The sequence below is a fragment of the Chondrus crispus genome, genomic scaffold (assembly GCF_000350225.1).
Source record: "Chondrus crispus Stackhouse genomic scaffold, scaffold_305, whole genome shotgun sequence".
In the NCBI taxonomy this organism is placed as follows: Eukaryota; Rhodophyta; class Florideophyceae; order Gigartinales; family Gigartinaceae; genus Chondrus; species Chondrus crispus.
Window position 1 is genome coordinate 1 of NW_005179190.1, and position 13,268 is coordinate 13,268.

At 58.7% G+C, this 13,268-nt stretch overlaps 7 protein-coding genes; 5 read left to right on the plus strand and 2 right to left on the minus strand.

Annotated features, from left to right (window-relative positions):
* The first annotated feature begins 6 nt into the window (after window positions 1-6).
* CHC_T00005639001 (hypothetical protein) lies at window positions 7-1,217 on the plus strand. XM_005717182.1 is given in 2 exon segments: window positions 7-1,113; window positions 1,114-1,217. The coding sequence occupies 1 exon segment, from the start codon at window positions 7-9 to the stop codon at window positions 1,111-1,113; it is 1,107 nt and encodes a 368-aa protein (XP_005717239.1). The 3' UTR covers window positions 1,114-1,217.
* A 61-nt stretch (window positions 1,218-1,278) lies between these two features.
* Window positions 1,279-3,942, minus strand: CHC_T00005640001 (hypothetical protein). The gene has a single exon (XM_005717183.1). It carries the CDS (start codon window positions 3,940-3,942, stop codon window positions 1,279-1,281), a length of 2,664 nt encoding a protein of 887 aa, XP_005717240.1.
* Window positions 3,943-4,162: 220 nt separating this feature from the next.
* CHC_T00005641001 (hypothetical protein) lies at window positions 4,163-5,344 on the plus strand. Its single transcript, XM_005717184.1, has one exon. It carries the CDS (start codon window positions 4,163-4,165, stop codon window positions 5,342-5,344), a length of 1,182 nt encoding a protein of 393 aa, XP_005717241.1.
* A 16-nt stretch (window positions 5,345-5,360) lies between these two features.
* Window positions 5,361-5,549, plus strand: CHC_T00005642001 (hypothetical protein). XM_005717185.1 is given in 2 exon segments: window positions 5,361-5,498; window positions 5,499-5,549. 1 exon segment carries the CDS (start codon window positions 5,361-5,363, stop codon window positions 5,496-5,498), a length of 138 nt encoding a protein of 45 aa, XP_005717242.1. The 3' UTR covers window positions 5,499-5,549.
* Window positions 5,550-7,444: 1,895 nt separating this feature from the next.
* On the plus strand, window positions 7,445-7,627 carry CHC_T00005643001 (hypothetical protein). Its single transcript, XM_005717186.1, has one exon. It carries the CDS (start codon window positions 7,445-7,447, stop codon window positions 7,625-7,627), a length of 183 nt encoding a protein of 60 aa, XP_005717243.1.
* Window positions 7,628-7,630: 3 nt separating this feature from the next.
* Window positions 7,631-8,451, minus strand: CHC_T00005644001 (hypothetical protein). XM_005717187.1 is given in 2 exon segments: window positions 7,631-7,665; window positions 7,666-8,451. The coding sequence occupies 1 exon segment, from the start codon at window positions 8,449-8,451 to the stop codon at window positions 7,666-7,668; it is 786 nt and encodes a 261-aa protein (XP_005717244.1). The 3' UTR covers window positions 7,631-7,665.
* Window positions 8,452-9,883: 1,432 nt separating this feature from the next.
* On the plus strand, window positions 9,884-12,428 carry CHC_T00005645001 (hypothetical protein). XM_005717188.1 is given in 2 exon segments: window positions 9,884-10,297; window positions 10,298-12,428. The coding sequence occupies 1 exon segment, from the start codon at window positions 9,884-9,886 to the stop codon at window positions 10,295-10,297; it is 414 nt and encodes a 137-aa protein (XP_005717245.1). The 3' UTR covers window positions 10,298-12,428.
* Window positions 12,429-13,268: the final 840 nt, after the last annotated feature.

A 13,268-nucleotide genomic window follows, 5' to 3' on the forward strand; every position in this document is an offset into this window, starting at 1 on the left:
ATCGTTATGTCGGCCCCCTTCCTCTTGTCGCGCCCGACGCTTTCCGCGATAACCACGCGGACGCGCGATCTGCTCAAACTCTCCAAGTACCGTCTCTCCGGGTTGGTCGCGCTCACGGCGGGCACGGGCTACGCGCTTCGCGACGACCATCCGTCGCTGCGCCCGCGCCCGATCCTGGCCGTCACGGTCGGCACATGGCTCACGGCCGCCTCCGCGAACACGCTCAACCAGCTGTATGAGATCAGCTCCGACGCGCTTATGGCCCGTACGCGCCTGCGTCCGCTTCCGGCCGCCCGCATCCGGCCGCCAGCCGCGGCCTTGTTCGCCGCTGTCACGGGCGCCGCCGGCCTTGCGCTTCTCGCCGTGGAGACGAACGGTACGGCCGCCGCCATCGCCGCCGCAAACATCGCCTTGTACGCCGCCGTGTACACCCCGCTGAAGCCGGTTTCCACCATCAATACATGGGTCGGAGCCGTCGTGGGCGCTCTCCCGCCCATGCTGGGCTGGGCTGCGGCCAGCGACGGCTGCTTGACCGGTGAGCGAGAGCGCGGCGCGTGGGCCCTGGGCGCCTTATTGTTTCTGTGGCAGATTCCTCATTTTCACGCCCTGGCCGTCGTGTCGCGCGCCGATTACGCACGCGGGGGACTCAAAATGCTTGCAGTCACGGATCCGGTGCGCAACGCCACGTGGGCGAAGATCACAGCGGCCGCCATGATGCCGTTGGGTATCGCGTTTGCGGCGACCGGCGTTACTAGCGAGGCCTTCACGTGGGAGGCTGCGGCGCTCGGCTTTTGGATGTACAGGGGGTCCGTCAAAATGGCCGCCAACCCTACTGCTGTTGCGGCGGCAAGACCGCTGTTCAGGGCCAGTATTTTTCACCTCCCGCTAACGCTGGCTTTGATGCTGGCGCATCACGTGCCGTATGATGAGAATCGACAGCAGCTGCAGATGCAACGCGAGTTGCAATTGCAGCGGGAGCTGGAGCGGGCAAGGGCGATGGCGGTGAGAGGAGAAGTTAGGCTTCATCACCCCTGGGAGATTATGGCCCCGTTCCCGTTCTTGCCGGTGCCCATGGGCGCTCCGGCTGTCGTCCTTGAGACTGACGACCGGTAGCACGCGTCGCATCGGTGTGAGCTTTTAGTTTTAGCGTTCAGTATTTATCTCCTTAAACGAGTCAAGTAGGCCAGAGAATGTGACAAAGACGTCTTTAAATTTTCTTTACACTTTTCTGTTTCCCTTTACATAGTCTTCATCTGGTCGCAATCATCGTCGTCATGATCACATTGGGGCGCTCTCAGGAACTTGTGGCACCGCCATCTCCTGAGAGTCCGGTTTCCGTCCGTCCATTGTGAAATTGCTCACGTCTGGCGGCGGAAACGACCCAACTTCCTTGGCGTCAGGAATGTCTTTTTTGGCACCACCCAACCCCGGCAGTCGCGGGAGAAATGCGTCCGGGTTGAGCACGAAGCCTGTGGGGTTGTCGTCGACCTTGGCGCGAAAATTGCGCAGGAGCTCTGCCTCGGCGCGGAGCTTCTTAAGTGCAGTTTCTGTCGTGATGGGATGTTCGGCGTTGCTGCGTATCTGCTTGCGGTGGTTGTCGTCGTTTTCTACTGCCGAGCTCGCCTTCCGCTTGGTGCCCTGCTTGTCCTCGGGTGCCACGTCGTCGGTGATCGTGGTGACGGCGGTGATCGTGGCGACGGCCGCGACGGCGACCGTCACGGTTGCGCCCTTCTTCTCCGCCCCGGTGCGGTCGGCTATGGCATCGGTCTTTTTGCCTGTATCCGGTTCGGCCCCGACGGCATTGTCATCTGTTTCGGGTACTTTGCTGGTGATTTCCTTTTCTTCGACCGGCTCCTTCGTCTCTGGTGGTACCTTGACAGGTGTGCCTGCGCCCTCCGTAACTTCTTTCGTTTGCCCCTTTGTGTCCTCCGCGGTGTCTTCTAGGGCAGTAGGCAACTCGACATCCATGGAATCATTTGCGGTGGAGGGGAACTGGTTAAGATCAGGGTTTCTTGCATCGGCATCCGGGGCGACGGACTTTCCGTTTTGCTTGGCGTCGCCTGACTTTTCTCCGTCGTCTGCCTTTCCAGGCGGGGCCTTTCCGTCTTTCTTATCTTTCGCTTCGTCGGGGTCAGCGGCTGGGTCGGCGGTGTCAGCCTCAACGCCCTTCCGGTTGGGGTCCTCGGGGTCTACCAGGGCCTTCTCCGCCGTTGGCTCCGCGCCTTCGGATGCGGAGGGGTCATCCGACACGCGGGATGGCTGGGCTTCGGCGGAGGGTTTTGCAGCCTGTGGGTCTTCCTCTGCGTTTCCCTTTAGCGGGTTGGAGGCGTGCGGCGCGGGCGGGGCGGCATCTAGCGTGGGCAGGAGGGAATGGGCACCAAGCTTAGCTTCGACATTCCCCATGTCCTCATTCGGGTTGTTGTTCGCTTCGTCCATGCCTCTCTTCGGGCAGTCGACGACTCTTGCGTTGGGGTGAGGTGCGGTGCTACCACTAGCCGTTACATGCAGATCAGGGGGTGCAGCGGGCATGTGCGGATCAAGTGTGGCGCCCTTCTTCTGAAAATGTAATTTTCTGTTATTATTTCGGTCCTTGTCCACCGCATGCCGAATACCATGCCCGGCAGAGCCGTTTCCAATGTTCTTCCCGGCGGCTTTTCCTCCCCTTGACGCTGGCTGCCTCTCGGGTACGCAAGCGTCGTCCGCCTCTGCGTCAGCCTTCCCCTCCGCATCCTCTTCCTCGTCATCATCAATGGGGAAGTGCTGCGTTAGTGGCATCGCTTCGCCCGAGATACATTCATGCTCTCCACCCTCCACGTCCGCCTGCTCCTGACTTGAAAAGCGAATATCCCAATCGCCTACATCTTCTTCTTCGCCAGCTCTCTCCTCCGCCGCGGCAGCGCCAGCACCACTGCTTTTCTTTTCACTCATGTCTTGATCATTCTGCGATGCGCCCTCGTTGCCCTTGGGGTCCCCTTTGTCCTCGTCATCGCCGTTCTGAACGCCAAGCACATGATGCATGTCCAACTCGGGCATTTCGTCTTCCGACTCGTCAAAGACGTCGCGCTCCGCATTTGTCGTAGTTTGTAGATCTTTCTTCCCGGGGCTCGGATTGGCATCATTCGACGGCGCAGGCTTGTCTGCAGCGGCCGGGCTGTGCGGCAAAGGCGCGTCGGAGTGTAGGCTACGAAAATTGGCCAGGTTGTCGACGACGGCCTTCGGCGGGAGTGCGGGGTTGTCCAAAATATTGTCGAAGACGTCCGTAAGCTCCGCGAGGTGGGCGTCCCCTGCATCGACCTCGTCCCTCGCGAACGTGGAGCGCGTAGCAAACGTGGCCAGCTTCCTCCCCACGCTGGCCCTCAGGCAGTCCAGGACTTCGGGGTCCCTGTCGACGGGGGGCAGCGCGCCGGGCGGGCGCTGCGCAAACTGGTCGGCAAACACGCGCACGTCCTGCAGCACGAGCGTGGCCGTCGGCGGCGTGGTCGAGGCGTCCGGCACGACGACCGCGGCCACGGGTGCCACGAGATACCCCACCAGATTGTGCGTAGTCACGCCCAGGTCGTCCACGTCCGCGTCTAGATTCGACGCCGCCGCCTGCGACAGCACCGCCTCGGCCGTGTGCAGCCCGTCGTACACGCGCAACTTGCGCCGGGCCGTCACCGCGGAGATTACCTGCAGATACGAGCCGTCCAGCGACGAAGACCGCGGCGTCGGCGACAGCGCGTGCATCAGGTACGGCTTGAGCCACGGCGTGCATGTACTCATGTGCGACATGGTGCGATGGCGGTGGCGATGGGGCGCACGCCGCGACGGACAGATGCAATGTTGCCGGGGGATTAGGGGATTAGTAGGGAGCGGATGTGGAACGGCGGTGGTTCGCAGACGGGGGCCGGTCGGGGAAGGCCTGGCGTAACGGCAGGCGCGTGCGTAGCGGAGGCATGGCATAGCCGTGCTTTCGCTTGGGGCCAACTAACGAAAATTAGGGGCGACTCATTATTGCTGACAGTTCTTCTTACAGTGACATGCTGTAAGAAGAGCTGTAAGCGCTCTTTCACTTTGCTCCCCTGCCGCGGCGGTGGCGTAAAACCACTCGACCCGCCCTCGTCGCCGACCGTCAGTCATCCCATCTCCCCAACGCACGTCCCCACCTGTTCCTGAATCCCCAATGCCGCGCAAAGCCGGCGGCACGCGCCGCAAGCGGCGCACGCACTTGAAACCGACCTCGGCTGGCCAGTCAGCCGGCACGCCTTCGTCCGTGCCGCGGTCCTTCGTGCTGCGGCGCGGCGCGGTGCCAACGGGTATCCGGGACCTCGTTCCGGACCTACGGCAGGCGCTGATGCCGCACACGGCGGTGAACCTCCGCGAGCGCAAGTCGAACAACATCCGGGACTACCTCTCCGTGGCGTCGCAGCTTGGGGTGTCGCACCTGTGGCTGCTCTCCGCGACCGCGCGTGCGCCGTACCTACGGATCGCGACCGTGCCGCAGGGCCCGACGCTGACGTTCCGGATCGTGAACTACTCGCTGTGCGCGCACGTGCGGGCGATGCAGAGGCGGCCGCACGTGGCGCAGGCGCGCGACATGGACGAGGCGCCCGTGCTGGTGATGAACCGGTTCGGCGGCGGCGGCAAGGAGAGGCAGCTGGTGGCGGAGACGCTGCGGCATTCGTTCCCGGCGCTGCATGTGGGAGAGACGAAGCTGGCGGCGCTGAGGCGCGTGCTGCTCGTGGATCGTGACGAGGAGAGCGGCGAGATAAGGATCAGGCACTACGCGCTCAAGGTGCACGCGGCTGGGTTGTCGAAGCCCGTACGAAAGCTGATTACTAAGCGACGCGTGCCGAAGCTGGCTAGGCTCGCCGATGTGGCGCAGCTAATGGACGGGAGTGCGGCTGGTGTGCTGAGCTCGGATAGTGAGGTGGAAGGGATTGGGGAGGCTGGGCGAGTGACGCTGGGGCAGCAGGTCAAGCATTTGAAGAAGGGGGCGAATAGTACGGTTAAGTTGGTGGAGCTGGGGCCGAGGTTGACGTTGAAGTTGGTGAAGATTCAGGGGGGTGTGTGCGATGGGCCGGTGCTGTTTCATGAGTTTGTGCGGAAGAGCGAGGGAGAGGTGGAAGAGGATCGGAAGCGGATTGAGAGCAAGGAGGCGCTGAAGAGGAAGAGGAGAGAAGAGCAAGGGAAGAATGTAGAGAAGAAAATGGAGGTGAAGAGGGCCAAGAAGGCGCGGCATAAGAGGAACGTCGAGGCTAGGGTCAGGGCGGAGGCGGAGGCGGAGGCGGAGGCGGAGGCGGAGGAGAGAAAGGCGGCGGACGCTGGGGGGGATGACGGCGATGATGAGGGAGGGGGAGGATGACGAGTAGGAGTACTGTATGAAGGTACAGCAAGAAGTTAAGACGAGGGAATTGTATGCTGAATCCGTGGTCATTTTGAGGACTGTAAAGCGCGGGGCGTGCAGTACTGTACGCTTGAAACAGTTTACTGCACAGTATGTACTGTCGCGCGGATAAAATGAGGTAATTTTTTGAGGGGTGGCTCTCGAGAAGACCTGGTGCTCGAAATTTCGTGTAAACTCAGGTTTTCAGTCTATCCAACGGTGCCGTACAGTTGGCGGCGGCGGAGTGTCAGGAGACAAATTCGATTATGTAAGGGTTGCGGGTTACTGTACCCAAGGGTACCTGTCAGAGCCTGTGGTAAATCTGCACGTAATCGCCTCTCATCGCCCATGTAAACGACCGAAATCCTCATTTTTACCCCCATTTCCAACCCGTCCGTCCCGTCTCCAATACATCGTGCGTCATCATCCGTCCCTTCCTTGCGCTGCGCCCCGCCACCGACAACCACAGTCGCTTCTCCTTCTACCGCCGACCCTTACTTGCCCCAACTGTGCATACTACGCCGAACTCACTTCGAACTCTCCCTCTTCCCCCCCCCCCCCCCCCCCCCCCCTCCCCTTCCCTCCCCCGTCTCAACCTTCTGGCACATCCCCGCGTCATGAAAGCTGTCACCAAAGACTCCGACAGCGCCGACAAGTTGCCCCCGAATCACACCGCCCCCTCCCCCGCCCCCGGCACCAAGCCCCCCTATGTCGTCGCCTTTTTCATCTTCTGCTGGTTCATGGCGAACGGCACCACCGTCCTCTTCAACAAGTACATCTACAAGTCGCTCCACTTCACCAACCCTCTCTCCCTCACGCTAATCCACATGACCACGCAGAGCATCCTTTCCCATCTAACCATCGACTACTTCCACCTCGTCGACAAAGTCCGCGTCGAGCCGTATGACTATTACTCCAAGCTCCTCGTCATCGCCGCCGTATTCTGCTCCAACATTTGCCTCGGCAACATCAGCCTGCGCTTCGTCGCAGTCTCCTTCATGCAGACTGTCAAGTCCTTCACCCCGGTTGCCACCGCCCTGCTGCAGTACGTCGTCTTCAAGTCCCGCCTCAACCCCCCAGCCCTTATGGCCCTCATCCCCATCACGGGAGGCGTCGCCCTCGCCTCGTGCACGGAGCTCGAGTTCCACATGGGCGGCTTCATCGCCGCCCTCACCGCCTGCTTTTTGACTGGCCTCAAGTTTGTACTCAGCTCCCAGATGCTCGCCGGACGGTACAAGCTCGACAGCATCAACCTTTTGTACTATATGGCCCCGCCGTCCGTCGCTTTGCTCACCCCGATCTGCTTGCTGCTCGAGCGCCGCAGCGTCATGGATTGGGTCGAGGATCCCGCGAGAACGTCGAATGATTACTTGCTCTTGCTCTTCAGTGGCATTGTGTCTTTCATCCTCAACGTTACCTTGTTCATCGTTCTTAAGGCCACCTCCTCTGTTACAGTCACCGTCGCGGGGAACGTCAAGACTGTCCTTGTTATCGGCGTCAGCATTCTCATATTTAAGAACCCTGTCACCATTATCAACATGCTCGGCTGTCTCATTGCCATTTCTGGCTGCTGCTGGTATGGTTTGATCAAGGACAAATGGGCAACCATGGGTACCTTGGATTTAGGAAAGAGTACCAGCGGATATACGCCTGTCGACAAGACCGACACCAGAGACTCTAATCAATAGACGTCGCGCTTTCAACGCACAACAAAGTTGTCAGCCGGCCTATCCGGTCAGCTTATCCGCTGATTTTTTTTGACCCCACGTGCATAGGGAAAGTCCCAGCACGCGGCCTTAACAGGTTCTCGCCATCCTAGAGCCACGGAGACGGGCGTGATGGCGAAGTGTGCAAAGCTTACTTTGAAAATGACCATTGGATACCCGGCGTAGCGGGCAGCGTTAACCGTGACCACACACGGATGCAAAGGCATCATGCGTTCTGCATAGATCGCCTAGTTTTTTAACTAGCGGCAGTTTGCAGTGCGCCATGCGAGGCTGCTTGTCTGGCGTCACGTGATGACGTATCTTCAATAGACGCCCTTTTGTAAATTTCTAAGTCCCTTTACATGTGTGTTTAATGAGTGAGTTTTTTTTTTTTTTTTTGACGTGCGACTCTCCCCGTTACGAAGGTGGTTCGCAGTACAGTAAAAAGGCCAGCTCGTTGGAAACTGCAAACCTTGAAGCTGTCAAACCACCGGCAAGCCACAGAAAATCAACTTGTCAGAAAAAAAGTCAAGGCATGCGGTTCTGTTTAGAATAATACATGAGGAGAATCCCTTTCCCCTTTGTTCCACTTTTTTATCCCGTAATCCCAAACGCTACGCTGAGTACAACTAACACAAGCACGCCCGCGCCCACCCATAGAATCCAGTTCTGCTCATACGGGGCGGAGATCTCAGCTTTGAGCTTCTCCTTGAGCTGCTCGTCAATCTGGGCCTGCGCTGGGTCTCCATATTCGTAGGTCGCCTGTGTTTCTTTTGGCGCGTTGGACCTCCACGTGACGGGGTCCAGCACCTCCCTTTCGCCAAACTTATCCCTCGCCTCCGTGCGGCGGTTCTCGGCCTGGACCGCAGCCATGGACTTGCGCTCTGACAGCGTCTCCGGGCTCTCCACCACGAGGGTGACAAAGTCGCCGGCGCGGATACGGATCGACTTCATGACGCGGTCCAAACCCACGCCGCGCGTGGACCAGACTTCCTCGCCGAAGGTGGCCGACACGGCGACGAGGATGTCGCCTTCGTTGATCTCGCCAGAGTCGGCCGCGTTGCCCTCCGGGTCCATCTCCGCCACGAAGACCATGCCGTCCTGCCCCTCCTCCAGCACCAGCCCCAGCGGCTTCTGCACCGTCACCGACCGGTCGGACGAGTCCACCATGCGCTTGGCGCGGTCCTTCCCATCCTGGTAGATGTTGTAGTTGAAACCCTCCTCGCACACGATGCGACCCGGGAGAAATGAGCGGCGCGATAGGCGCGCAGTCGGGGCGCGGCGGTGCGATACCGTGCACCCGCAAAAGGAGGAAGACGCCGTTAGAGAGGCCGGCGTGAAGAGGGCGGATGAACCTAGCGCGTTCGCGAAGGCAACCATGTTCGGAGGTGTGAGGGTTTGTGTTCTCGTGAGGAGGTTGTGGCGTGAAGATGAGGGGGGGGACGAAATAGCGGGGGAAGCTCGCAGGTTCTAATTCGCAGGTATGAATGGACGGAGGACGGTGAGATTCGGTGCCGTGTGAAGGGTAGGGAGATTGGATGAGTCGGGGTACGACAAAGAGGACATGCGGAGGGGGGGGGGGGAACTGGGCGCGGATAGAATGAAGGGGAGGAGGTGATCGAGGACGCGTGAAGTGCCAAGTGGAGGCGTTTTGAGCTTTCCGGCCAAAATCAATGGGTCACAAGCACCTGCCTCCCGCCTGGTGAACCGCCTGATCTGCCGACGGTTGGTGCACAGCCACGGAGGGTATGCTGTAATGCGCTGGTATGATCTCGCACACATCCACCGGCGCCTCCACCGGCCAGCCTTGGACGCCACTCGAAAAATCTGAGCCGAGGCCGGTTCCGCCGCCGCCGCCTCGGCAAATTGCCATAGATCCCCAGATTCTGCGCGGCGCACCACCTAGATACACGCCACGCGTTTGTGGGGCATTCCCGCGTAACAACAGCGCTTCTGTGCTCGGTGGAGCGAAAGCATGTCTCACGGGTGCGCCGATGCCATCGAGCAAGTGCGCTTGTGCAGGGCACTTGTATCTCATCATCCTTACGCTTCACTCCTGTGTAGATAGAATGCACGCTAAACCGCTGCCATTTCATGAGGACACCCGTCGAAGGCTCTGCAGGCGCATAAGCTGATCATGACTTATGAGTTTCTTCGCGAGCCAGACATCAACAACTAAACATCAGCCAGCATCAATAGGATAGCAACGCGGTGCTGATGCAGTACCACCGCTCTCACCAAAGCGCGATGCTTCAGGAATAGGATACGGAAGCCGCGGAGGCGAATGCATGCAAAAATTGCACTTCTTGCTCCCCTCCTTCATGAATGCGTACAGGTCTCACACGTGTAGAGGCGCAATAAAACTCGAGATCTAGACGAGATCGTCACTTCTTGATCCGCTGGAGCCGCTCGCACGTGAACAGTTTTGGCAGAATTTCATAAAACTACGACTATTTTTGCGAAAATGACGTTTTTTTCAGGGACACAACCAATCAAACCGACACACGGCTCACTAAATTCCCCTTACCCTCCCGTTTTTGCCTAAACTTTCCCGCTCCCTCATTGGCTGCCGTCGCCCGGCCGCCGCTTGCCATCGCAAGCAGCGCCTCTGCAGCGCGCCCAGCGCACGAAACCGACGGCGCCCTCTTTCACGCGCAGCGTCCCGCAGCCAACATTCTCACTCGCTCCCTCCCAAAGCCCCTCTGAAAGGCACGTCCCTCCTTACCCCGCCTTTCCATTCCCCCATCCGATCCTCTGAGCCAACCCCGTCCCCGCCAAACACTCCACCATGGGTAACGGTAAGCCCGCGGGCATGCAGTGCGCGCGCAAGCTGCGCACGCACCGTCGCGCCCAGAAGTGGCACAACAAGCGGTACTCACGCAAGCACTCTGCGACCGCTCTCAAGGCGAACCCGTTCGGGGGCGCCTCCCACGCCAAGGGCATCGTGCTGGAGCGCATCGGCATCGAGGCCAAGCAGCCCAACTCGGCCATCCGCAAGTCGTGCAGAGTCCAGCTCATCAAGAACGGAAAGAAGATCGCCGCCTTCGTTCCGGGAGACGGCTGCCTCAACTTCGTCGAGGAGAATGATGAGGTCCTTATCTCCGGCTTCGGACGGAGCGGACATTCCGTCGGTGATCTTCCCGGTGTACGCTTCAAGGTTGTGAAAGTCGCCGGTGTTTCGTTGCTCGCCCTGTTCCGGAATAAGAAGGAGAAACCGAGAACTTGAGCAGTGCCTGCTTGGCTTTCTCACTTTTGGGTGCCCCGCATGATTCACGTGCCAGTTTGCATCGGCGCCTCTGTACAGTCTGCTCTGGTTTTCTGATCGCGTCTGTGGACCGTGGTTTACGGCTCTCTTGTACGCCGCCACATCTTGCGGCCGCGAGTCCCGTCGAGACTGGAGCCCTGATGTGGTCGACGCCGCGAACCGTAACCGTTGTATGGAAATCTTGTCTTTGGTGCAGTCATCCTGTTCTTTTATCACTCTTGAGCCAACGGTATCGCCAAAGGTAGAGAGATCTTACGCTGATGTCGGTGGCATATTGTGCTTTCAATAAAGGGTTACAAATTTCTCCTTGCGCTGTCTGGCCATCCGACCTATCGCATTCTCAACCCTGTGTACGGTGTACCTGTGCTTTATGACTTGCCTAGCACACTATAGCTCTACATCGTACAAGCCGAAGTGAGCATCATGCACTCATGGGTCGCCTTGGCACACTGCGAAAACTACTGGGGTAATCCGCGTTCACTGTCTGGTTGCGTTGGCGCCTAGAGTGGTAATAGTGCATCAAACTATCAACATTCGCTGCATCATAGCAAAACACAACCCCAACGCGAATTGGGCATTTCTGGCAAGTCACCAATGCGGTGGACTGTTCGCATTCAAACAAGTCCGATCTGACCTGGCGCAGTATGGCCACGGCGGGATATCGCGGGGCCTTTGGAGTAAATCACTGCTCAATCGGAAAATGGGTTTGTTCATTCTTGGAAATTTGAGGCTGGACGGCCCCCGCGTAAGCGACGTTATTCGGATTGTCCGATCTATTCCAAAATTCCTTTCGCGACGCTATACGGATCAGCCTGAATGTTTGAATGAGATGTGGCATCAGCAACAAGTGCTAGTCGCACGCTGACTTTGCGTTTCCCAGAAAGAGATGCTGCCGCGTAGGGTTGTGTCCGGCTGCGATCGAGCGATATCCTGGGTCACCCATAACACTTGAGGACGTTATTTGGTGTACAGGGCATGTTTAAAAGCCTCTGCTCACCATTCAGTTGCTGCTTCCATGAAATCACTTGTTTAGTAACACACCGATCGCGAATATCTCGGGTATTTTGCGATTTAGCGATAGCTAGAACGGAATTTGTCTGCTACGAGGATTGTGGTGTTCGCAAAGGCAGCCTGGCGTACACTTGGGTTTGCGATGCAAAGTGTTGGTGATGACAGTCGGCCGCTCCACCTTTAGCGATTGCGACGATTGAAGAGTTGGGGGGAGACAAGTCAAAACACCTGTTTCAAGGATGCGAAGGATGGTTGATCGAAATGCAAGTGTCACACGGTGGTGACAAACTGATGAAAAGGGGGCGACACACAACTCGACACGAGAACTCGAGGCCTATTCCTGCGGAAGGCGATGGGATCTCCGTCTGACGATCTCGACGCCGATGCCGTCGAGCACGGCGGGCAAGGCGACGTGTGGCTTAATGATGCGGACCCTCACCTGGGTAGCCTGATGGATTTCGTGGAGGACCTGGTCTGCGATGTCAGCGGCGACGCGCTCGACGAGGTGCCTGGTCTGGTCCTGGACGGCGGCCCTGGCAGCTTCGAAGACGCGGACGTAGTCGAGGGCGTGGTTGAAGTCGTCCGTGGCGCAGGCGCGCGACAGGTCGGCCGTGACGTCGACGTCGACGACAAACTGCTGGCCCAGGGCGTTCTCCGCGGCGTGCACGCCGTGGCGGCCGTACAGACGCAGGCCGCGCAGCAGGAGCTTGTCGGCGGCGGGCATTGCGGGATGGAGGTTGAGGCGGCAGTCGCGGGCGGGAGATAGACGCGAAAAAGAGATGCAACACAACGGTGGCGTTGTGCATAACTGACCAGGAGGCGGTTTGTCGTACAATTGGGGCGCAGATAGGAGCGGAGCGGAGCGTTTGGCGAGGCGTCCTGCAATGATGTTTGAAATTTGAAGGTGCGTTGCTGGTTACATTGCTGGATGTCGGGCATGATGCAGCAGATGGCAAGAGGAGGGGGGGCTACTGTAGGTGAAAGGGGGGGCTAAAGGGGAGGCCCGAAATAATCGGACAGATTCACAATTACTGGGCAAACATTTTGTTTCATAAATCTTGCTCAGGTGCATATTTGCTATCAATAGCGATGTGACGAAGTGAGCCTCGTGCCTCCCCCCCGTCCCGCGCCAGCGGGCCGAGCGACGGCGAGCTTTTATTCTGTTCTGATGGTGCTACCTACGGCAATTGGTGTGGCCTGGCCTGTGGCCTGGCTTGTGGGTCATCACCTGCTACTGTATCATTGGGGCGGATGGGGCGATTGGCCCGTGAATCGCGCGTCGACGATCTTCATTTTGTGGGTCATCACAGTCCCCCTGACGCGCGGTTTGCGGGTCAATGAGCGTGGGGTCTGGTTGGAAGTAGACTTGTTTGCTGCTTGGGTATATCCCAAGGTTGGATCGGTGTCCTTCGAACAGTGCGGGTTTCAGTGGTTTGGTCATGATGTCGGCGTACATGCGCCGACTTGGCACGTGTTTGAGGGACAACGCTTGGTGTTGTGTGAGGTCTTGCAGGAGGTGGTAGCGAATGTCGATACATTTGCGCCGTTTTGTCCGTGCGGTGTTGCGCGCGATGGTGATTGCTGCAGCATTGTCTATGCACATGGTGGTGGGCTGTTCTTGTGTGTATCCCAGATCTGTGAACATATTACGGAGCCAGACAGTGTCTTGCGCAGTTTCGGCGGCTGCTATATACTCGGCCTCGCACGTGGACTGGGCTACCAGTGGTTGTTGCTTGGAACGCCAGTGCACTGTGGCGCCGTACACTTGGTATACTGAACCGGAGATGGATTTCCTTGAGACGGGGTCATTGGCAAAGTCAGCGTCAGCGTATGTTATGAGGAGGGGTGCCGTGTTGTGGTGGGGGAACAATAAACTGTGATTCTTTGTGACGATGAGGTATCTGACGGTCCTTTTGAGGAA